The 21,661-nt window shown below is 52.6% G+C and overlaps 9 protein-coding genes across 9 annotated transcripts; 6 read left to right on the forward strand and 3 right to left on the reverse strand.

Annotated features, from left to right (window-relative positions):
* Positions 1–242: 242 nt before the first annotated feature.
* Positions 243–1,646, forward strand: EI97DRAFT_502113 (uncharacterized protein; the record flags this gene model as incomplete). Its single annotated transcript, XM_033802742.1, has 1 exon — positions 243–1,646. Exon 1 carries the CDS (start codon positions 555–557, stop codon positions 1,644–1,646), a length of 1,092 nt encoding a protein of 363 aa, XP_033652707.1. The 5' UTR covers positions 243–554.
* Positions 1,647–2,383: 737 nt separating this feature from the next.
* Positions 2,384–3,015, forward strand: EI97DRAFT_451098 (uncharacterized protein; the record flags this gene model as incomplete). Its single annotated transcript, XM_033800324.1, has 3 exons — positions 2,384–2,413; positions 2,457–2,834; positions 2,884–3,015. The coding sequence occupies 3 exons, from the start codon at positions 2,384–2,386 to the stop codon at positions 3,013–3,015; spliced, it is 540 nt and encodes a 179-aa protein (XP_033652708.1).
* Positions 3,016–4,113: 1,098 nt separating this feature from the next.
* On the forward strand, positions 4,114–8,653 carry EI97DRAFT_79087 (uncharacterized protein). The gene has a single exon (XM_033803085.1). It carries the CDS (start codon positions 4,472–4,474, stop codon positions 8,444–8,446), a length of 3,975 nt encoding a protein of 1,324 aa, XP_033652709.1. The 5' UTR covers positions 4,114–4,471; the 3' UTR covers positions 8,447–8,653.
* Positions 8,654–9,310: 657 nt separating this feature from the next.
* EI97DRAFT_443416 (DnaJ-domain-containing protein) lies at positions 9,311–10,642 on the reverse strand (the record flags this gene model as incomplete). Its single annotated transcript, XM_033799824.1, has 4 exons — positions 9,311–9,604; positions 9,659–10,350; positions 10,409–10,522; positions 10,609–10,642. The coding sequence occupies 4 exons, from the start codon at positions 10,640–10,642 to the stop codon at positions 9,311–9,313; spliced, it is 1,134 nt and encodes a 377-aa protein (XP_033652710.1).
* Positions 10,643–11,433: 791 nt separating this feature from the next.
* EI97DRAFT_459479 (putative rRNA pseudouridine synthase) lies at positions 11,434–13,103 on the reverse strand (the record flags this gene model as incomplete). The annotated part of the gene is made up of 5 exons (XM_033801011.1): positions 11,434–11,778; positions 11,829–12,055; positions 12,105–12,736; positions 12,788–12,944; positions 13,001–13,103. 5 exons carry the CDS (start codon positions 13,101–13,103, stop codon positions 11,434–11,436), a joined length of 1,464 nt encoding a protein of 487 aa, XP_033652711.1.
* A 1,264-nt stretch (positions 13,104–14,367) lies between these two features.
* On the forward strand, positions 14,368–15,139 carry EI97DRAFT_443418 (uncharacterized protein; the record flags this gene model as incomplete). The annotated part of the gene is made up of 4 exons (XM_033799825.1): positions 14,368–14,493; positions 14,573–14,695; positions 14,826–14,993; positions 15,044–15,139. 4 exons carry the CDS (start codon positions 14,368–14,370, stop codon positions 15,137–15,139), a joined length of 513 nt encoding a protein of 170 aa, XP_033652712.1.
* Positions 15,140–15,333: 194 nt separating this feature from the next.
* EI97DRAFT_79040 (uncharacterized protein) lies at positions 15,334–16,801 on the forward strand. The gene is made up of 4 exons (XM_033803084.1): positions 15,334–15,831; positions 15,886–15,921; positions 16,014–16,083; positions 16,150–16,801. The coding sequence occupies exons 1-4, from the start codon at positions 15,769–15,771 to the stop codon at positions 16,503–16,505; spliced, it is 525 nt and encodes a 174-aa protein (XP_033652713.1). The 5' UTR covers positions 15,334–15,768; the 3' UTR covers positions 16,506–16,801.
* Positions 16,802–16,887: 86 nt separating this feature from the next.
* EI97DRAFT_494807 (UFD1-domain-containing protein) lies at positions 16,888–18,470 on the reverse strand. The gene is made up of 3 exons (XM_033802406.1): positions 18,321–18,470; positions 17,952–18,263; positions 16,888–17,902 (listed from the first exon to the last, which is right to left on the reverse strand). The coding sequence occupies exons 1-3, from the start codon at positions 18,321–18,323 to the stop codon at positions 17,150–17,152; spliced, it is 1,068 nt and encodes a 355-aa protein (XP_033652714.1). The 5' UTR covers positions 18,324–18,470; the 3' UTR covers positions 16,888–17,149.
* Positions 18,471–18,591: 121 nt separating this feature from the next.
* EI97DRAFT_79402 (uncharacterized protein) lies at positions 18,592–20,015 on the forward strand. Its single transcript, XM_033803087.1, has one exon. It carries the CDS (start codon positions 18,675–18,677, stop codon positions 19,974–19,976), a length of 1,302 nt encoding a protein of 433 aa, XP_033652715.1. The 5' UTR covers positions 18,592–18,674; the 3' UTR covers positions 19,977–20,015.
* Positions 20,016–21,661: the final 1,646 nt, after the last annotated feature.

Raw genomic sequence — 21,661 nt, forward strand, 5'->3', positions numbered from 1 at the left:
GGACAGGTTTGCATCTTCCGTTCATAGATTGCAGGAGAAGAAGGGGACTAATGTCTCATTCAACAGACTCACAGCTTTCACCATCTCTGTTGCAGGTTTCTTCGTAGTCTAGTAGGAAATGAGTGTTCAGCGGTTTTAAAAACATGCTTCTTAATCGGGACGGTTTCATTCTGGTCAATAGCTCGGGGCTTGGCATGATATATTTCCCAGTCGGCGTCATACACATCCCTTTCCACCTCAACCAGCCATCATGATACGCGTCGCTGCCATCAGCCCGAGTTGGCTGGCATTTGCGCTCGATTGCCGTCTACATGCCTCGCGTCATTTGTATAGCCCCAACGGAGGGGTCTCAACCATTTGAACCCTGTCCCTCTCCCCAGCGTCGGAGTCACTACCATCTCCGACGCATTGGAACCAATTGCCTCGCCTCGAGCACTCCTCAACCTCTACAAACATCTTGAAGAAGGCGGACGTAAACGCTGAGAAGACGATAGAAGAAGAAGCAATATTGTGCATACTCCCAGACATCCCTATCTCCGTGTCCTCACTGCAAGATGCTGTTTCAGGACCTCGCAACGGAGCTCGTCCTCCATATATTCTACTCTGTTTCCGAAGTCACTGACGTTCTCGCCCTCGCGTCCACCTGCCACCGCTTCCACAACATTTACTCCTCGTCCCAGAAGCTCGCCATTCTTGAGAACGTCGCCGAAACTCAATACGGTCCTCTCCGGGACCTCACCCAGCTCTTGACTCATAACGCCAGCCAGCCGGCCCATTTGATCCGGAATGTTCCCTTCTCGGTTGCTATCCTCAAGCAGATCGTGCACGCCGGTCGCGTCGCAAGCAAATGGTGCTACATATACCCGTTCAAGAAGTGGAAGGACAACTATGAAAACCGGCGACTCCTGACACCCGAAGAGCGCTACCGTGTTAGGCGCGCAATATACCGCATCTGGCTCTACTCTCGCGCCTTTCACAACGCCGACCATCCTCGCGGGCAGAGGACTATACTGCCAGTAGTGCAGAAACGGTCAGCACTTCTCCACAACTGGAGCACTGATGAGCTTGCCGAGATCGCCGACGTCCATGCGGTGATGCGCGACGTTGTCCAGAACAACATCTGCCCTTCCAACGGCACCATTATCCGCAAATTCAAAAAGCGATATCCGGACAGCAACGAACACCATCTCCTCTTCAACCTCCACCTCAACTATCCCTCATTAGCGCCGCCGCTCTCATCCAACAGCCCGTTCTTCGCGCCGTACCACACCACTTGCTCCCCATTGCAAACGCACTTCACCACCACCCAAACCTACACCGATCGCTACGCTTCCTCTAAATTCAGCATGCGTGCACAGTACAATGTCGGCGCCGAGGGCTGGGGCGACGACATTGTACACTACTACGTCGTCGAAGACATGCTGAAGCTGGACCCGGAGCAGATCATGTGGTTGAAGGAGCATGCGCCCTTCAAAGGCATGGTGGAGGCGTATGTAAGGGAGTTGGGCGAGTGGTTTGAAAATAACGGGGAGACGTGGGGGCAGACGTTGCAGTGGGTGCTGGACGAGAGGGGGGAAGATGTGGAGGAGTTTATGGAGAAGGTGGCGGAGGGGGAGTGGGGGTGTGCGGTGAGAGGGGAGTATTAGGGGGAAGGATTGAGAGTAGAACGGATATTGCTGTTCTGGTGGATAGATATTTCAAAGGATGTGCGTGACGGGTTCGGTGAAATCGTAGTGCGCTCCCTGAACGTGTCCGAAATATGCAACATCCATACGTCCGACATAGTCACTCGTAGCTGGTCACGGACCTACCTACTCACGATCCATCGGCGCCTTCTTCCCAAGTCCCAGTTTCGTCCCAGAATGCTCAACTCACTCATCCTTCCTTTGGGACAGAACCAACGGGCTCCTAACCTACCTGCAGAGCCTCCATAGGTGCCATGATGAAGACTACTGAAGTAGGATTTTGTTTCTGCTGTGAGCGGGCACACGAGACACTCGTGGACGTTTACTCTTCTGCTTACGAGATTCCGTGCTGCGTATCGTCTAGGAAGATATCTCGCAGTCGTGCGCCGCCTTGTAAATGTCCGAAGGCTCGAGTTCGGTTCGCTGCGTTAATGGAAAGGTTTGCCTAGCGGTGCAATCAAGACATTTCCTATGAAGAGAGTCCCGCACCTTGATATTTCATCGGTATGCGAACTGAACTTTAGGAAACATGAGAGCAATCCTATAATAACCTTATCTAAAAGACGTTCGTCTTTCCTAGGCTTGGCAGCGGTATTTATTATATGACGCCATCCAGCCCCGCATGTTGTTTTGCAACCTCCAGATTCCACCTCGAAGGCATCGTACACAGTATATCTCTCACGCAAAGACCTCGCACGATGAAAGCATACTGGTTTGATAATCTCCCGGTATGGTCAACATCTACTCCACCAAACTACCAGACTTACATAGAAGCAGGGCGATCAACGCGAACCCCACGATTCCGGCCGCGAAGTCAGCCCGGAATACCTCTCCAAGCTTGGCATCCTCCACTTCCACTACCCCAATCTCGAAGATGTGAACGCCTTAGCGTCCCAGAGAAATTACAAAAACCGAGATGAGGTCACGATATCCCCTCAGGCCATGGGCGATGTCTACGAGGACAAGGTGAAGACGTTCTTCAATGAGCATCTACATGAGGACGAGGAGATTCGATACATCTTGGATGGAGCGGGATACTTCGACGTGCGGAGTGAGGGAGACGAGTGGGTGAGGATCAGGCTGGAGAAGAATGATCTGATGATCATGCCGGCTGGCATTTATCATCGGTTTACTACGGACACCCAGAATGTAAGTTATGGCTGAGATATGGACTGGCAAATTTGCTAACGTTTCGTAGTATACCAAGGCCATGAGATTGTTCAAAGAGGATCCCAAATGGACGCCGCTGAATCGCGGTAGCGAAACTGATCAAAATCAGTATCGGAAAGAGTACTTGAAGACGTACGGTTCTCCTGTTGCCAGCCACTAGATATCCCCAATCCATTTCTTCAACCATCTTCAGTACATTTGGACTGTGCTTTTATGCACTGGCAGTCACATCCATCACGTGAAGAGCAGATTCTACTCGTATCCCCGTCAGGGCAAGCTAAACCAGAGCAGCAATGAGGTTTGTCGCATCTCGTGCTTCACAGCAATTGCGCCATATTCGGTACATATCTCTTCATTCTTGCCGTACTCGCGGAATCAAATACTTCCTTCAGTCTGGAGAGAAGAGAACCGCAGGCACTGACTGCAAAGGCTATTTCCAAAACCTCGTTGTGAACTCATCCCCGCTCAGAAGCTCAACAAGTTCCCCGCCACATGGAATACCTTCATGCTGCCGCCCATCGTCTGGTGTACCCGCAGATACATGTCGAACCTAACGAAGCACTTGTCCTGCCACAACAGATCTTCCGGCTCAGCATCACTCTCAGAGGCGAAGCGCTCCATCAGAGACAAGCACTGCGCGTCGCAGTGGCGGGCAATCGGAGACTCCAAAGCGTCATCCGGCAAGTGCTAACGCCCTCGATATATCCGCTCTCTATACAGCAGGTAGCCGTCAAAATAGGAAATGCGTGGACGCCTGTTGATCGCAACGCGAGATTGGCGAATTTGCACTCTGCGGCGGGTTGGCCGGGGGCTTCGCTTGGGAATTTGAGTTTGGAGGTGAGGGTTGTTGTCCGTTCTGTGTGAGGAGCCAACGAGTTGGCTACACTTCGTTTTGTACGGTGGTTATGAGAAGGACGACTGTCATTCTTTTATTTAAAAGAGGTCGAGGGAGATCATCTCCCTAGGTAGGAGTAACGCATCTATTGTCATTCACATGAGTGTATAACAATTTCTGATCAGTACACTGGAAGAATTCCGTAATTGAGATGCTGCCATATCTATTTTCTGGACCCAATACGGTCTCCTGATACCAATGTAGCCTCCGAGCTACCTAAGAGAATGTCCTAAAGCCCTGTGGATGTATACATTTATTTGCATCTGGTATAATTTTGAGGCTGCGGAGAATTTATATTCCACAAAAGGTTTAGCGCACTTGTTATCCATGAACACCCTGCGTCATCTGTATCGCAAAGTTGGACTATCGCTTGACACACGACCCGACCTCGATGTTAAAACACTTTCGCTCTTTCTACGCGTCACATAAATAGAGAAGATGCCTTGACAGAGGTCTCAAATTGCTACCAAGTATAACTAATGGACGCGAATGGCACCCCAGATGGGCGCCGCCGCAGCGGCATGTACCGGCGGGGGTCGAACTTGTCCCAGTGAGTACTGCAAGCCGCCGACTCCTGCACATACCTTGTGTGTCTGCTAGACGGTGCATCGGACACCTGAAGCAAGCCTTTAAAAACTCCAAGACCCCGTATTCCAAGTTCCATGAGCGGCTGAGGCACATCTAACACGATGGTAGAACGAGCTTCTTGTCAGAGGTGGAAATGGCCCACGACGAGGTGATCGAACTCCAGCCCATACATAGAGTCGCCGTGCGCGCACCACCAAGACGACAACTGACGGGAGTCCAGATCTTTTCAGGACCGACGTCCGAAAGCGTGCCAACCAGCATATCGTCCTTCCACCACCGTCGACCCCGCGCCGATTCCACCGCCAGTGTCACCAGCTTCGCGTTCTACGATGAGGATCGGGAGTCGGAGGATGATGCCAGGGAGGAAGCGATTGCTGACGAATATGGAGATATAGACTACGGAGAGATATTCGAATCTCCTAGTCTGGAGGAACTGGAGGAAGGAAGGCCACCCAGCCGGCACAGACGGAAGTCTTCAGAAAGGAGACGGAGATCTACCGAATCGGCGGTATCACAACATGCGCCGCTGCTCCGGACACGCTCATCAATCTCCAGTGCGGCTTCACATGAAGGCACGAGGGGAAGGAGGACGAATCAAAAGATATACATTTCCATGGAGGATCTAACAATCGTCATCGCCGGCTTCAACACGTCGAAACTAGGTTTCCTTATATACTTGATCTTGTGCATCTGTACGGCTGGCCTAGCATGGCTCCTGTTGAGATGGCTCCCTCGATGGCGGGTGGCCTTGGTTGGAAGGGCAGCGCCGTTGAAAGAGTGCGAATGGGTGGTCATAGAGAACCAATGGGGGGAGTTCGCTGTACAGCCGGTCAGCCAGCAAACATATGGGCGGTCGCTGTCCACAGTCTTCGGCGACGATGAGAAGATACCCAGGCTGGATTTTGATGAGGATTTCGACCCAGTCATCAACCATTTACGCTCTCTCGATTACAGATATATCCGCTTCTCCTACCATCCGCTCAAAGACAAATTTGTCCTAGCGAATACCTGGAAAGATCCATCATGGACCGACGTTTCGGCGCTCCGGGATGGCCTTGATACTGAAGAACGGGATTATAGAGAGCTGGTCTTTGGGAGGAACAATATTGATATCGAAGAGAAGTCGACTTCGCAACTTCTGGTGGACGAGGCCTTCCACCCTTTTTATGTCTTCCAGGTGGCAAGTTTGATCCTCTGGTCGCTGGATGAGTATTACTACTATGCTGCGTGTATCTTCGTCATCTCGGTGGTCAGCATTACCACCACGCTCATCGAGACAAAGGCCACCATGAAGCGTCTACGAGAAGTTTCAAGATTTGAATGCGATGTAAGGGTCTTGCGGAACGGATTCTGGAGGCCCATCAAATCCGGCGAACTTGTCCCGGGTGACGTCTACGAGGTCACTGACCCGTCCCTGACCCAACTGCCTTGCGATAGTCTGCTACTATCGGGGGACTGCATTGTCAATGAGAGTATGCTCACAGGCGAATCTGTTCCTGTGTCCAAGATTCCTGTCACGAATGAATCCTTGGAGATTTTGGATCTGAGCCAGTCATCAATGCACCCCGAGGTGGCTCGACATATGCTCTTCTGCGGGACCAAGATCATCCGCGCAAGGAGACCGCATCACGGCGGAGAAGACGAGGCTGCGGCGCTTGCCATGGTGGTTCGTACAGGGTTTAATACCACCAAAGGTGCTCTGGTACGATCAATGCTCTTCCCTAAGCCGTCAGGTTTCAAGTTCTATCGAGACTCGTTTCGGTACATCTCTGTCATGGCGTTGATCGCCATGCTGGGATTCATCGCCTCCTTTATCAACTTTGTCCGCATTGGCCTTGAGTGGCATCTGATCATTGTCCGCGCACTGGACCTGATCACCATCGTTGTGCCACCTGCACTACCGGCTACACTCACCATCGGTACCAATTTTGCGTTGTCGAGGTTGAAGAAAAAGCAGATATTTTGCATCAGCCCTCAGAGAGTCAATGTTGGCGGCAAACTCGATGTTGTCTGCTTTGACAAGACCGGAACATTGACCGAGGACGGCCTGGATGTGCTAGGTGTCCGCCTAGTGCACCGATCTGATAACCGCTTCAGTGAGTTACTTACGGAGGCCAGCAAGATCCTCCCTGAGTCCGCGTACGATCGTGACCCGACCATCGATTACTCCACCCACAAAGCGGCGCTTTATACAATGGCTACTTGCCATTCCTTACGCGTCATTGATGACGAGCTAGTTGGAGACCCACTTGATGTGAAGATGTTCAACTTCACCGGTTGGAGCTTTCAGGAAGGGGAACATAGGCGGGGAGCGGAAGATGCAGACCCTGATCAGAAATTGTCTCCTTCCGTTGCACGACCACCTCCAGGTCGCGAGTATGACATCGACAATGCGGACGGTGATGAACATAGACATCCTCTTGAGCTGGGAGTTCTCAAGGCATTCGAGTTCGTATCGCAACTCCGAAGGGCAAGCGTGATTGTTCGGCAGTTTGGATCGAAAGACGGCCAGATCTATGTCAAGGGCGCACCGGAATGTATGAAGGACATCTGCCGTGCTGACAGCTTCCCAGCAGAATATGAGGAACTATTGGCATACTACACGCACAAGGGCTTCCGGGTCATTGCCTGCGCCACCAAGACTATCAAGAAGCTCAATTGGCTCAAGATACAGAAAATGAAGCGCGAGGAAGCAGAGAGCGACCTCACATTCGTGGGCTTCATCATCTTCGAAAACAAGCTCAAACCCAGCACCACACCAATCATCAACGAGCTTCAGCGAGCAAACATTCGCAACGTCATGTGTACTGGCGATAACATCCTGACGGCAATCAGCGTCGCTAGGGAATGCGGGCTGATCAACAAGACAGCACATTGCTTCGTTCCGCATTTTGTCGAAGGTGACTCACGGACGGCCCTGGCCAAACTCGCGTGGAAGAGTGTGGATGATCCGCTCTTTACGTTGGACGAGAACACACTGAGGCCAATACCGCCCCCGCCAGAGGCGGATGCCTCACTACCCTACGATATTTCCAATCTCAAGAACTACTCTTTGGCTGTGAGCGGCGATGTATTTCGCTGGATAGTCGATTTCGCCTCGGAAAGCGTGCTGCGGGAAATGCTCGTCTGCGGTCAGGTGTTTGCACGAATGTCGCCAGACGAGAAGCACGAGCTCGTCGAGAAGCTACAAAGTATCGATTATTGCTGCGGGTTCTGTGGGGACGGAGCGAATGATTGCGGCGCGCTGAAGGCAGCCGATGTCGGTATATCTCTCTCAGAAGCCGAAGCCTCAGTAGCAGCCCCCTTCACCAGCCGTGTCTTCGACATCAGCTGCGTTCCGACAGTCATCAAGGAAGGCAGAGCCGCGCTCGTCACGAGCTTCAGCTGCTTCAAGTATATGAGTCTCTACTCCGCCATCCAATTCACCTCCGTCAGCTTCCTCTACGCCTCTGCGTCCAACCTCGGCGACTTCCAATTCCTCTTCATCGACCTCCTCCTCATCCTTCCCATTGCCATCTTCATGGGCTGGTCCGGCGCCTACCCCATCCTCAGCCGCAAACGTCCCACGGCCAGCCTCGTCTCCCGCAAAGTCCTCACACCGCTCCTCGGCCAAATCCTCATCTGCGTGATGATCCAACTCATTGGCTTCAAAGCCGTACAGAAGCAGCCGTGGTACCAGCCCCCCATCCTCGACAAGAACCACTCCAACAGCCTCAACTCGCAAAACACGACCCTCTTCCTCGTCTCGTGCTTCCAGTACATCCTCTCGGCCGTGGTCCTCAGCGTCGGGCGCCCCTTCCGCCAGCCCATGAGCCAGAACCTGCCGTTCGTCATCACCATGTTCACCACGTTGGCCGTCACGGCGTACCTGCTGTTTGACCCCGCGCCGTGGGTCATGCGGTTCATGGAGCTGACGTATATGGATTATGGGTTCAGGTTCTTCATTTTGTCGTTGGGTTTGGGGAATTTCGCGCTTGCCTGGTTGGGGGAGCGGTATGTTTTCCCGGCGCTGGCGAGGTGGGTGGGAAGGGTGAGGGATAGAGTTCATCCTGGGGGCAGGAAGACGAGGAAGGTGTATAAAGTTGTGGCGGAGGGGATGCGGATCTGAATTTAAGATGAATGATAGATTAGGTGTAGGTGTATGTGCTGTGGTTATCTATGTAGCGTGAAAGTGGTTAGGGAATGAGTTGTAGGTGTATATATATAGAAGTTTGGAGCTCGCATTAGGCGACTATACCCCTTCTTACAAAACAACTGATCATTGTATCAATCTCTATTTTCACGAATGATTAACATATACTGCGGCTTTGAACGTCTCAGTGAACCCTCCGGGTTCGTTCAGTCGGTCGTGGAAAAGCCACAGTAGTATTGGGACTGGACTCTGAGCTTCACTTCATGCAGAGGTTGTGCGATGTGGAACCAGTATGTTTGCATACCATTAGGATTAATTCCAAGTAGTCGTCTATACAAGTCTGTCGAGATCTATTCCAGGACGTCGTATATTATACAGAGGTGCATCCCGTCGTCCTGTGCTAATATGGGTGGGGGTCGACCGGTGGGTGCATCGGATGAATAGGAGTTTTCGGTGGGTTCGAACAACCGGTATCAAGAGGCACAAGGTGAAGTGACGGTGGCGCACCTATCATCAACTGCACCATTCAACACAGAAGGCCCTAACGTTTCCATTGATAGAGCGCAGATTGTCGTATTCATGACTCGGCCTTCCCTGTGAGACCATCCCGCGTCATTCCGTCATGTCCTCGTGCGTCCATCATCCATCATACGTAAACCCTCCCCTCAGGAACGGTAAAAGGAATCCAATGCAAATGTCCTGACCCCCGTCTTAACGCCTTGCACCAAAAGATACGTATAACCCGCATATGTGGAAATCGAGAAGGAGCTGCCGAATCAATAGAAAACGAGAAAAAATGAAGTAGAGGTGTCGCCAAACACCGGGCTATCGACAAGTCGCTCACAGGATCTTCTTGAGCTGCTCCTTTTGCGATGCGGTCAAACTCGTGGGGAACTTGATCTTGACGCCAACGACAAAGTCTCCGCGCTCGCCAGGTTTCTTGCTCTTCGGCATACCAAGGTGCGGGAAGCGTTCTGTGAAGTTCGGACCTGTGGGGCCAGCACTGCTGACGGATAGCTGCTTGCCGTCGATGGTTTGGACTGTCCGCCGCCATCCGGTCAATGCCTCTTTGAGGTCGAGCTCGATGGTGTGCTTGATGTCATCGCCTTCTCGTGTGAACAGAGGATGTGGTTTCTGTTGATTGTTAGCTTCGCCAACATAACAGTGGCTTAACCGGTGTCAACTTACCTCTGTGACGATGAAATGTAGGTCCTGCGTTCCACCTTCTACTTGGTCGCCCACGTCCGAAAACTTGATCTTACTTCCCGCTTTCAGGCCTGCCTTGATCGGTACTTCCAGGATTCTATCTTGCATGTTCTGCTTGCCGGTCGTAGGATCATATGTCTTCCTCTTGATCTTCATCTTCTTGGTTGTGCCATTGAACAACTCCTCCAGTGATACTGGCAGTGGCCGCTCTACCACGGTAACTTCTGGCGTGGGTGCTCTCCTTCCACCTTCGAACCGTGACCCGCCGGGTCCTCTCTTCGCGCCCCTCGAGCCCATGCCTCCCATGCCGCCCATACCGCCCATTCCACCAGGCATACCTCCCATTCCAAAGCCACCAAATCCGCCCATATCATCGTCGTCGCCCATGCCAGCGCCGCCATGCCGCAGGAATTCGGCGAATATGTTCTCGGGGTTTGAGAAGTGGAATCCTCCAGCGCCACCACCACCAGTGGAGAAGTGGAATGTGCGTGTCCCTCCCGGCATGCCTCCTGCAGCTGTGAATGGGAATCCTCCGGCTTCGAACGGCATACCGCCCGGACCAGCTCCTCCCTCGGGCGGCGGTGCCCCGCCGCGTAAAAGGAACTCGAGCCCAAACTGGTCATAGGTCTTGCGTTTTTCGGGATCGGAGAGGATTTCGTAGGCTTGTGATACCTCTGTAGGCGAATGGATCAGTATTCGAATGGCATCTGAGGCGATTGGGAGCATGCCTACCTTTGAACTTCTCGGCAGCGGACGCATTGTCCTTGTTCTTGTCGGGATGGTATCTCAACGCCTGCTTGCGGTATGCTTTCTTGATCTCATCCTGAGACGCGGATGGCGAGACACCTGAAGAAAGTTTTAGTCTTGGTTCTTGGTTAAGGTCTCCATGTCCAAGCATCGATGGATGGAGGGGTAGGTGAAGAAGGGCTTACCTAATTGGTCGTATAGCTTGGTCTCTGCTACCATGTTGAAAGGCAGAAACAGAGGTCAAAGTGAGTCCTTTATTCGATAACAGTTTCACAGTGTCGTGTTGCGTGTTGGAGAGAGGCTGCGAGGGTCCTTTCAAGGTATCGTGCTGCGTGTGGAGAGGCTGTGAGGGTCCGAGCGCCGATGGATACGTCAGACGATGCATCGTTTATGGAAGCTTCGAGAACATTCACAACACCATCACCAGATACTGTGGTAGATCTCGCAACATACAAAATAGTGCCGCTCCTCCCGTCCAGCTGAACGACACTGCCTACCTCCTCTGCAGGTTTGGTTACCTGTTAATCGCAAGTCCACACAGTATTATAGCTACCATCCTAAAAAGCTAGCTTCATAGGTTTATCATATCTGGGAAGAGACTCGGTGAAGCCAAGGGGAAGGACCGTGTTCTTCTATGCCACTCATGGCCATTTAATCGGATGTGGAAAGTCGCAGGAATAAAGAGTTATTAACTCCGAGTTTCACGCCGACAAGACGAAAGCTTTGGGATAAACCGAGTTTTCGTAGCATTTCAAACTACAGACAGGATCATTTCTCCAGACTTCTCCAATGAACCATGTATGAGGTCATACCAACAGGTATTCGCAAAAGATCGCGCCCAAACTCCACCGTGCCCGTTCCATTGCCATTAACTCCGCCAACACGCCATGCCATGTAGTAAAATACAGAGCTAGCAACAAGCATAATCCGCCTCCGGGATCCCGATTTTGTACAGCTTCGTCGACAACCTTCAGGTAGCTTCAGACAAGCACAGTCTTGATAGAGATTTTTCAATCGGAATCGGAGCCATCGTCCTTGCGCTTCTTCTCTTTCTTCTCCTTCTTTTTCTCCTTCTTCTCCTTCTTCTCCTGCTTCTTTCTCTTTCTCTCTGCCTTGTCTTCGGCAGTTTCGTCATCGTCTCTTGACTTGCGTTTCTTGGACTTCTCGGGGGTTTCGGTCACAGCGAGTTCACCGTTCTCAACACCGGTAGGAGGAATGGGGGGAGCAGCGAGGACCTCAGCAGTGGAGGTGGTTTCACCCATGGTGATGGCTGCTGGTGCATCGCCATTTCCGCTATAGTCTTTGTATTCACTGTTCCACTTGGCTGGAGTCTTCTCATTTGGCCTGCCAAATTTCTGTCAAGAAGATTAGCATTTGTTACATCTCCACGCATGAGCGTACTTACGTCGAGCTGGCCATTCTCCTTCATCTTCTTCTTTTCGGTTGCAACAGGGCCCAACCCCCAGCGCCTTGGGTACAAGTCCCGCTCCATGATCACACGCTTAATCCTTGCAACAACACCGTGATCGCAGGATGACATTTCGACAGCAGACATTTGAGCGTATGCCAGAGCTATGGCCTCGCCCTTCGTCGTCATAAGAACGACTTCCTCATGAAGTTCAATTCCCTTCTCTATGAAATGGTGAGCTCTTGTCTTCACGGATTGGGAAATTGGACCTACCAAAGCGGAGAAGACCGGGAATCATGAGTTTGGCACCGTAGCAGATAGCATTGACCGAGCTGTCCTTGACAACGATCCGCTTATAGCTGGTAAGAAGGCTCTCGAGAGGGGAGATGACTTGGCGAAGGTACGACTCGTCTCGGTTGTTGTCCTGCATCCATTGCGCGTCCAGCACATCATGGAGAGTAACCATACCCTGTGACTCGTCCATCGCTCCACTCCTGACTCGACGAAGCTCTTGCATATGTGCGCCTACACCCAACAGGAGACCGAGGTGCACGCACAGCGTTCGGATATAAGTACCAGCCTCGCAGCTGACCCAGAACACACCAAGTTGTCTCTCATTATCGAACTCATACAGCTTGCTCTCGTGGATCGTTCTGATGCGCAGCTGGCGCTTGACAGCGGAGATCAGGGGTGGTCGCTGAAACAGCGCACCAGTGAGAGTCTCGAGCGCGCGGGCGAACTGCGCCTCGCCTCCTGGGAGTTTGTCGTGAAGGCGGATCACGCACACGTATTCTTTGCCGGCTCCCTGCTGAGACTTGACGAGACGGGTCGCCCGGTCGATACACACAATCAAGCACCCGGTGACCTTTGGGTCCAGAGTACCACTGTGGCCGGTTTTTTCAACTCTTATGATTTGTCAGTAGGCAGATTCCCGCTAAGAAGGCAGTCAGGTGTACCTGAGGATTCTCTTGATCCATGCTACAACCTCGTGGCTGGACGGGTTCGAGGGCTTGTCCAAATTGATCACACCAGAGCTGATATAGGACTTAAGGTCGCGAGCATGTGGAGCGCAGCCGTGCGGAATGGGCGTGAAGTGCGCAGTACGGACAAGCACTGCAAAAATGTTAGTCTGAGGCGCGCTTTTGGGAGCTATTGTGGAAGCCCCATACGGTCACTGTAGTTTTTCAACAACAGGGGCCAGTCGCTGGTATCGATCGCCGGGGCCGAAGCCTGCGGCTTGATGATCTGTTCGGAAGCGGGAACGAGGGCCATCGTGGTCGTAGCTCGTGACTTCGCTGTGTCGCTGGCCGTCGCAATCCGGTTGGATTTTCTGGAGGTTTGGGAGAGCTTTGAGAATGTAAATTTCCATCGGGCCGTTGGTTTTTCCGCGCTAGTGGGTTGTCGCTACATTTGGTTTAGCTCGTTAGCTCTCCCGCCACCCTTTTTCCAAGGCTGGCTGGGTACCCCGTATATTGTGACCACTGCTCCGCGGCTCTCGTCCATGATGTACTTGCTGGAGTCGCATGGAATGCGTCTTCCATATATTTTTAGGACCGGTGAATGGTTCCATGGGTGGATATGCGACGGTCCGAGGGAAGAGGGCATACACTTCGAACGTGCGAACTTCTGATAATCGTTGGTATTAACGAAATGGTCATATCTCCATCGCTTCCTTCTCTTCAAAGCACAATCGTCCGCTTCCTGCCCTATCATCTCTGGTTTATTCATTTCTTGTGTCCACTTCTTTCTCTTACATTTTTGAAATCAAAGTTTGGTCTTCGTCATGGAAGATTTCTTCCCCTATTTCCGTCAGCTGGCTCAAACTGAAAGAATATCCGTCGTACAAGAGTGACGCGTCGTTCTCGGCACATTCTCTTATGGAAAAGGGTTGCTCAGGCGCATCTTGAACATGTGCCTCCAACGGCGACGACTCTCACGGAAACCTCATGCCTGCCGACGTTTGCACAGGGCTGCACGGCATGGACGAAGTATATGGAACCGCAGCAGGGAAACTTCTCAACAATTTGAATACACATACTGCCCATAGACTAGGTGATCAGGTTGATTTGAATCGTCGCGACCCGAAAAAGGCTAGTGTTTGGATCCCCTTGTATTACCTTGACGATGCAAAGTCAAAAGAGACGGGCCGGTTCACAGCGATTATCCCACATAAACACAAGCTGCGGGAAGGCTTTATACCCCATGGGCTGTTTCCTGGCGAGGAAAGATTGAGCGGCAGGCAGCGACGACCACTGTACTCGACTCCAGTAAACCTCCGACAGGTGAAGCCTCACACACCAACTGGCTTCATGTCGTCATACGTACCAGGGGCAGCATTCGAACCAACATGGAGATTCATGGGATATGCCAGGATCCTTGGGAGGCTTCAAGAACAACATGCTCTAAGAATAAAATGACCTACGGAAGGACAGCTAATCAGAATTCTTAACGGCGATATGGCACGAAGCGGGCGCGTCAGGCAATTGTGGCGGTGCAGTGCATCCCATGGTCAGTCATCGGATCGCGTACACGATCTATGACTGCTAGTCTAAGCAAGCTGGGCATTCAAGGCCGCAGGATGTCAGCACCGATCTGGGACATGATTGCTGCCACGCATCGACCACGCTCGGAAGATGATATCAGAGGTGTCCGCCAAAGGACAGTAAGATGATACAGCTGCTAGCTTTGTGAGATGGGGGTGTTTTGCTGGAAGTACAGCCCTGGCTGTGCTCTATTCGTAGTGTTCTAACGTTAACGGAGCTGAATCTGTCTGCATGTCAACCCCGGACCCAACCGTCAGCCCTACTCCTTGGCTGCAGCGATCAATACAGTACCCGCAGTTTTCACAGATCACATGCACAGCGGTTGGTATTTCTGGATGTTCTTCTCGTCTGGATGTTCTTCTCGTCTGGATGTTCTTCTCGTCTGGATGTTCTTCTCGAATATCCAATAACCTCGGCGCCCAATTTTGCTTGACCTTAACATCTCATGTAGCAACGTCTTGTCCGGCGGGTTGACAAGCAGGAATCAATACCAATGTGCGCTGCCACCGGCTGCTTAACACAGAAAAGTGACGACATACCAAAGGAAAGGCACTGTCACGGCCTCCATTCTCACGGCCGCCATTCTCACGGCCTCCTTTTTCAATCTGCCTACCCTACAGTACGTCAACACATGTACATAGTAACTCTTCTTAGCTAGCTTTGAGTTAGGGGGTTTTTTGTTTCTGGTTCACGGTACACTGTGCGATCAACCACTGGCCGACATGGACCCTCATCTGGAAGCGCATAAGGCCAAACGTCGTTTGAAGCTCAGGTTTTGAGCACCGTGGTTGACAGTTTCACCGGATTTGATGTCAACGGAGTGAAAAGTTATGGCATTCCACAACGTCAGAGAGCTATGGGGAGAAAGAGCGAATAACGGCAGGGCCAGAAGCTACTTCATGATTCTCACTAACAGCATTGGTCGCCACTGAAGCCAAACCAACAACAGCTTCGCACACAAGTTAGAAAGGGTTGGTGAAAGAGTGGTGCGAGAGCATTTGGCGGTCTCTCACTATCGCGACGCGACGCCCTACGTGTTCACTCACACCGACACTTCGCCCTCACTTGGTACTTGTTACCATAATGTCCATTGTTTGGACTTCACCGCTTCACCGCCTGCTGCTTCGTTTAAAATCATCATGTTCGAGCTGAGCTTCACTTCCTCTTCATTTCTCTGACTGTCAATCTGGGTTCACTTCCTCCCTCGGCCAGTCATCCTCTCACCCAAGGCAAACAGAAACAAAACCATTGCCTTTCTGTCTTCAGAGCTTTTCTTGTGCTATCACCTCAAGCCTCTCCCAACCTACTTCAACACTTCGACACCACGCACGTGGAACGCGTCTACCAACTGTGTCTTCTCCGTCACACCCGTGTTTGATCCTTCGTATCCAACAATGCCTCCCAAGAAAACGAAGGATTCCGGCGAGAAGACCGGCAACGCCGAGAAAGGCTCGAAGGTACGCATCCAACACCACTGTGGAGTTATCCAGTCATAAGCTAACAAATGAAAGGGCACCTTCACCTGGACACCCGAGCTCCACCAAAAGGTACGCATGCGCTCTGGTCCGCTCAAGAGCCAGACCACGATGCTAGCTCCCAACAATTCAAGCCTCAAAGACATACTAACACAGACTCGTAGCTCACCCTGCTTGTGTTCCAACCACGCACCGTCACGGTCGCCGAGTACGAGACTCTTGCTAAACTGATAGGTAGGTCCACTTCAAACAGTTCTTCAACCGTGTCAAAAACTCATCAACCCTGCTAACACCCACCAGGCAATATCGCGGGTGGCCCTGCTCCCACGCCCGGCGCAATCCGCAACAGGCTCGATAAGATCCGTAACGAACAGCGCGCCGTCTACGGAGAAGCCGGCCTCACGTACCCAGGTGGTGGTGGAGGTAGCATGCCCGCAGGAACTCCGACCAAGACTAAAGTCCCTGGTAGCGGCAATGGCAAGAAGCGTGGAGCCAAGAGCTTGAACGACGTCAGCAATGGAAAGGACGCCATCGAGGAGGAAGAAGAGGAGGATCTGCACTTGAACAAGAAGGCCAAGAAGTCCGCAGACTGCGGCTATCAGATCAAAAACGAAATCCTCGAGGACTTTGGCGTCAACGACGAGGAGGGCTTGTGAGTCGTCGGCTACATGCTTCGTGCTCCTGTCTCTGGTTCCGTCCGGGGCTGCAGACGTTGCATTTGGGATGGGGTGTGGGCCCACAAGTGCCGTTAGGAATGGTGGAGGAGGTGGACCAGACGGGTCAGGACGGTTAATCTGGGTGGTGCAATTCTCCTCCTGTTTGTGAAGTCTAGGCGCTTTGCTATGCTTCGAACCGATCCTAGTATGTTGCGGCACTGCTAGGGCAACTCAAGGTCTCTTCAGGCTGGGCTGCGAACAATACAACATGGTTTCCACTACACATTCATGACCTTGATCACTCACGTTACTTGTCCAACATTCGAAGTACCTAGTCACATTAGACTGTCATGAACGTTTATATGATGATAATATTCACGTTGAGCACGTGAGCGTAACCATATGTTTAGTTAGTAGTTCCTAGGAAGTCTACTGAGATATTGACCCGACCGAACCATCCACTCTGCGACCTGAACTGAACCCGTCCAACCCCCGGCACCCATTGCACCGAGTCCCATATCCGCAAGCCCATTTGTACGCGCCGTGAGATGCAAAGTCCTTTTGACTCCAGTCCGCTCTAACGCCGCCTGTAGCCATGAAACAGGGTGAGTCTACCTAGGTAGCGTGACGCAATATAACTCTCTCTACTTATCACCCTTCTTCTTGCGGAGTGTCTGTCCTGAGCCTTCAAAATGCTTTGGTGGCTTGTTCTCATCATTCTCCTTGTTCTTAAGAGGCTTGATCTCATAGCCAAAGAATAACTTCCCAGGCGGCAGTCTCAACGGTTGGGGCCCGTTCGTGCGCCGTATCGGGACCGGAGGATTCGTTGACTGGCCTCCCACAGGAGTCGAGGCCTGGGGAGTCGGGGTCTTACTCCCTTTCTTGGCGTTCAGCCTGTGGCCTGCAGTGAGGAAGTTCGAAGAGGTGGCTTTCGCTCCCGCAGCGGCTGTTGTTGACGAAGGTGCGATCGCCGCGTAGTTGATTGCCTGCGCCATGCTTCCATGCGAATGCACGGTCCCACCCTTTCCGGCCAGGCCTGCGACTCCGCTCCTCGGTGTGCTGGTTCCGCTTGTACGTTGCGGTTCGACGTATCCTAGAGGTGGCGCAAAGTCGACTGATAGATCGGTCTCCAGCGTGCATATTGCTCCACTTGGGTGTTTCGGTTTCGTCTCCAGAACAGCTATGCTGTATACATTGTCGTTATAGGCGAAGGTGAAGACATCGCCAGTGGTAAGGCAGGAGAAGTTGCGGAAAGCGTTCTCGAGAACGGCCTTAGGGTCGGAGATCTCAAGGAAGGAAGGGTCTTGAGGTTGTAGTTTGATGAATGTGCCTAGCGGTAGATCGGTTGATTTGACCTGAAGTAGGTCTCCTGGCTCAACCCCGAGAGTTTGCATCAGCTACAATGGTGTCAGCAGAGCCGCAAGCGGACTGTACAACCTAACGCACCCAGTACGGTAGGTAGATCTTCCCCTCCTCAGCGATGAACTCCAGCACACCAGCATGCGTCTTCTTCTCTTTTGCTCCATTTATGAGCTCGAACAGCATGGGATATGTTATATGCAACCGTGTGAGCTTGTCCAACGCGCTGGGTGGGAGGAACACCTTTCCGCCATGGTTTGCCTCTTCACGTTCGGGACCGGGAAGCATGGCAACGGGATAGCAGCGGAAATACTCGTCGAATCTGCGTGGAGCGCCACCTCGCCGTATTTGGTGGTACATGGCCATCGGGTCGTCCTCATCGTAGAAACCTGGGTTGAACTGGAGAATGTGAGCTTCGCTGTCCGGAGGTGCTGCGGGGTGCGCGATAGCTCCTACCATTTTGACTTGAGTGTTTACTCTATACTAGCGTGCGGGTGAAAGGTGAAGAAGGTTCAGGGAGGCAGAGAAACGCTGAAGTAAATGGGGCGTGTATGGTGAAGGCAAAAGGCGACCGGGACTGCCTTACCGTGTGCTCTATAAGAATATGGGTATGAATGACGAAGTGTTGATCTGGAGGCCGCTAGGTACCACCGCAGGCCTTGGCGCTGGAAACTCCGCGTGGCCCAAGCTCCCGTCTTCATATCTTGCGTGATGGTCCCGCCACTTGCCTGGACATCATTGCATCTCACTCACCATTCTCACTTGCTTTGCGCGTTGACTTCGTTTCGGTGCTTGTAACACCTTGGATTTATGGCGAGCTCTAGCAATTATTCGGCGGCGCGCCCAAAGCGCTCCGCCGATATCTTCACGCGCACACATCATCTTACAGGGGACGAGCCATCCGTAAAGAAACCCCGCTTCGACCCACGATTTCCCTCGACCTTGGCACCGGATGTCGAAGAGGAGGAGAACGACCCTATTCTGGACGCTGATGAAATTGGGAAACGCGCAGGCGTCAAACGCAATGCAGTCAACATTGACGGCTACGACTCGGACAGCTCGACAGAGAACTTTGACGCGCGTGCGGAAGCCAGGGCGAAGGCCAAAAACGCCGCAGCGGATGCAGAAGACGACGATATGTTTGCAGAGTCTGCGGACGAGGAGGCGGAAGATACATGTCGTGGCGGTATCAAAAAGAAACCGGTCCGCTTCTTGAACGATGATGAGATTGAAGGTCAGGAAGAAACAAGCAAAGCAGGAGGCCACGTGGCCGTGGACTTTGGAGGCAGGCATGATGGCGGATCTAATGATGAAGAGACCAGCAGTGAGAGTGGCGGGGATGAAGAGCGGGCTAGGCTAGAACCTGGCATGGATGAAGAGCTTGGAGCTGGCAGCAAGAAGAAGCATGCGCCGAAGCTGGACGCTTTCAACATGAAAGCGGAGCAGGAAGAGGGCCGGTTCGACGAAGCGGGAAACTACATCAGGAAAGCATACGATCCCGATGCCGCTCAAGATGCTTGGCTGGATGGTGTATCGAAGAAGGACATCCGGAAAGCAAAAGAAGCGCATGAGAAGCGGGAAGCAGAACGCATTGCGCGTGAGCGCGCAGAGGATACCATATCGCTGGCCGATGTTCTGTCGGCCATGATTGGTGCTTTGGAAGTAGGAGAGACGCCCATGGAGGCACTGGTGCGGCATGGGAAGGCGGTTCCTAAGAAGAAGGTGAAGACGTTCAATAAGAACAGGAAGACTGAGCCTATGGACGTCGAAATGGATCCCGCTCAAGAGGAGGCAGCGGCCAAGGCGAAACAAGCCATCGACATGATTACCGAATCGGCAAGTCGATTAGCGGAACGTGGTATAGACGACGTTTATGAGCAACCGAGGGAGATGCTGATACGCCACTACAAACGGGAGACGGGAGAGGACTGGAAAGACTCCAATCCACCCAAGTGGGAGTTCCACTGGCTTGCGGCTCCGGAGGAAGACATCAACGGACCGTATGACGAGGCGACGATGCGAGCTTGGCAAGAAAGTGGACAGTTCGAGGCAGGGGCAGAGTTCCGGCGGGTGGGCGAGACCGAATGGTCTAGGGTTCTGGATCTAGATTAAGAAGTGACGTATCCATCACTGGCTGTCCAACACCGAGCAATCCCAGATATCCATTACCTGCCCTGCTGGCCTTCTCTCTATGGACATTTCCAACAGCAATCGCGGGAGTCACTTGGGGCCAAGGCATTGCTCATAGCCCAACGCGCCTGGCTCGGGACGGAGAGTTGAATCAGGACACCTGCTTCAGGAACCTCCCGAGTCTCTAACAAAGAACGAATGCTACGCCTCAGGGGAGAATGAATCGATGATGCGTCAAGCAGGCACTGGTTGGGCCAGGTGCGCTGGAGCCATGCAGCTGAGCGACTGGAGATCTCTTCGCCCCCCCCAGCAGGCGAACCAATATTGGGCATACAACCAACACTTGGATGATCCGGTCCCACCCGTCCAGGTAACCTGCGGCCGCCTTTGAGACCCAACAGCCCTGGAAGGCAGTGTTGGAGGTCTTTAGCGATCACATGACTGGACACAGCATGCAGGTTGATCGAGGATCCGGCGTATCGGGTTGCTGCCGTTCTTTGTTGGAGGAAAGGTAGCACACTGGTGCAAACGCACACAAGCCATCATCCCATCATCTGTGCCTGTCAGTGGCACAAGTCGGTGCTCACCGATCGACACAAGCCATACCATGGACACGAGACTCACTCCCGCCTTGGATATCACAGGGAACAGTCACCCGTCCGCCGTCTCTGAAGGGGAACCCCCATCAGCTTTTGCATTGCCATGTGTGCATCGACTCGTCGTTTCTTTCCGACGTCAAGAGTATCTGCCCGTTCCTTAGTCGGCCCGCAGAATGAATCAGATAGAGTGAAATTACTCAACAATCTACATGATCGCACAATCGTTCGTGGTGATGCACGCCGGTTCCTGGGATGGCACCGAGCGCGAATCCACCGATATGCACGGGGTAAGAATAGCTTCTTTCGAAGCTGGTGTGGCCTGGTGGTGGGACAATCTGCGTAATCTGCGTTGAGCCTTCAACACGTATGTAGCACCACCATCTTCTACCACACACTTTTTGGCGTCTAGAAGCATACGTCTCATGCACCTCGGGCACATGCACTCGTGCACCATGGCGGGTTGCTTCATTAGTAGGATAAATAGGCATGCTAAAAACCACGGTTCCGCTGACAGGGAGGAGTCTGATGGGAGAGCATTTGAGACCAGAGGAGGGGGGTAAGCCAATCAACCGCTGGCGTACCACACATCGGCATCACAGCGCCATTCATTCCTCCCTTCCACACTTCTCCGTACTGTAGACTACAGTAGTACTACTGACGGGGAACTTGGAACTTGGAACGGTAGAGTGAAACCTTGAAGTTGTGGGACGGCTTTTGTGCAGTAGGTTTCACCTGTTTGGTTGGACGACGTAAGAGAGGGGGGCGCAAGGAGGGGGGAAATGTCTCTAGCTGGTGAACCAATGACGGCCAGTGTTGGGCACCCATAGACTAGGGAAAGGCACAGAAAGGCACTCAAAAAGAAATTTCGACTGGCAGCTTCTTGCACGCCCCTCCACTCTACCCTAGGTAATCTATTCTACTAACGTTATGACTCTCCACCACACTCGCCGCCGTCAGCATCTGCACGAGGGAGCTTCCTGCACCGTCCGCCTCTGACATCCATCTGATCTCTTGTCCATCTCTCGCCCATCTCTCGCGCACTGGTGAGTGAGTGACTTGGACCTGCCG

This window comes from Westerdykella ornata (genome assembly GCF_010094085.1).
Source record: "Westerdykella ornata strain CBS 379.55 unplaced genomic scaffold EI97scaffold_15, whole genome shotgun sequence".
Classification (NCBI taxonomy): Eukaryota; Fungi; Ascomycota; class Dothideomycetes; order Pleosporales; family Sporormiaceae; genus Westerdykella; species Westerdykella ornata.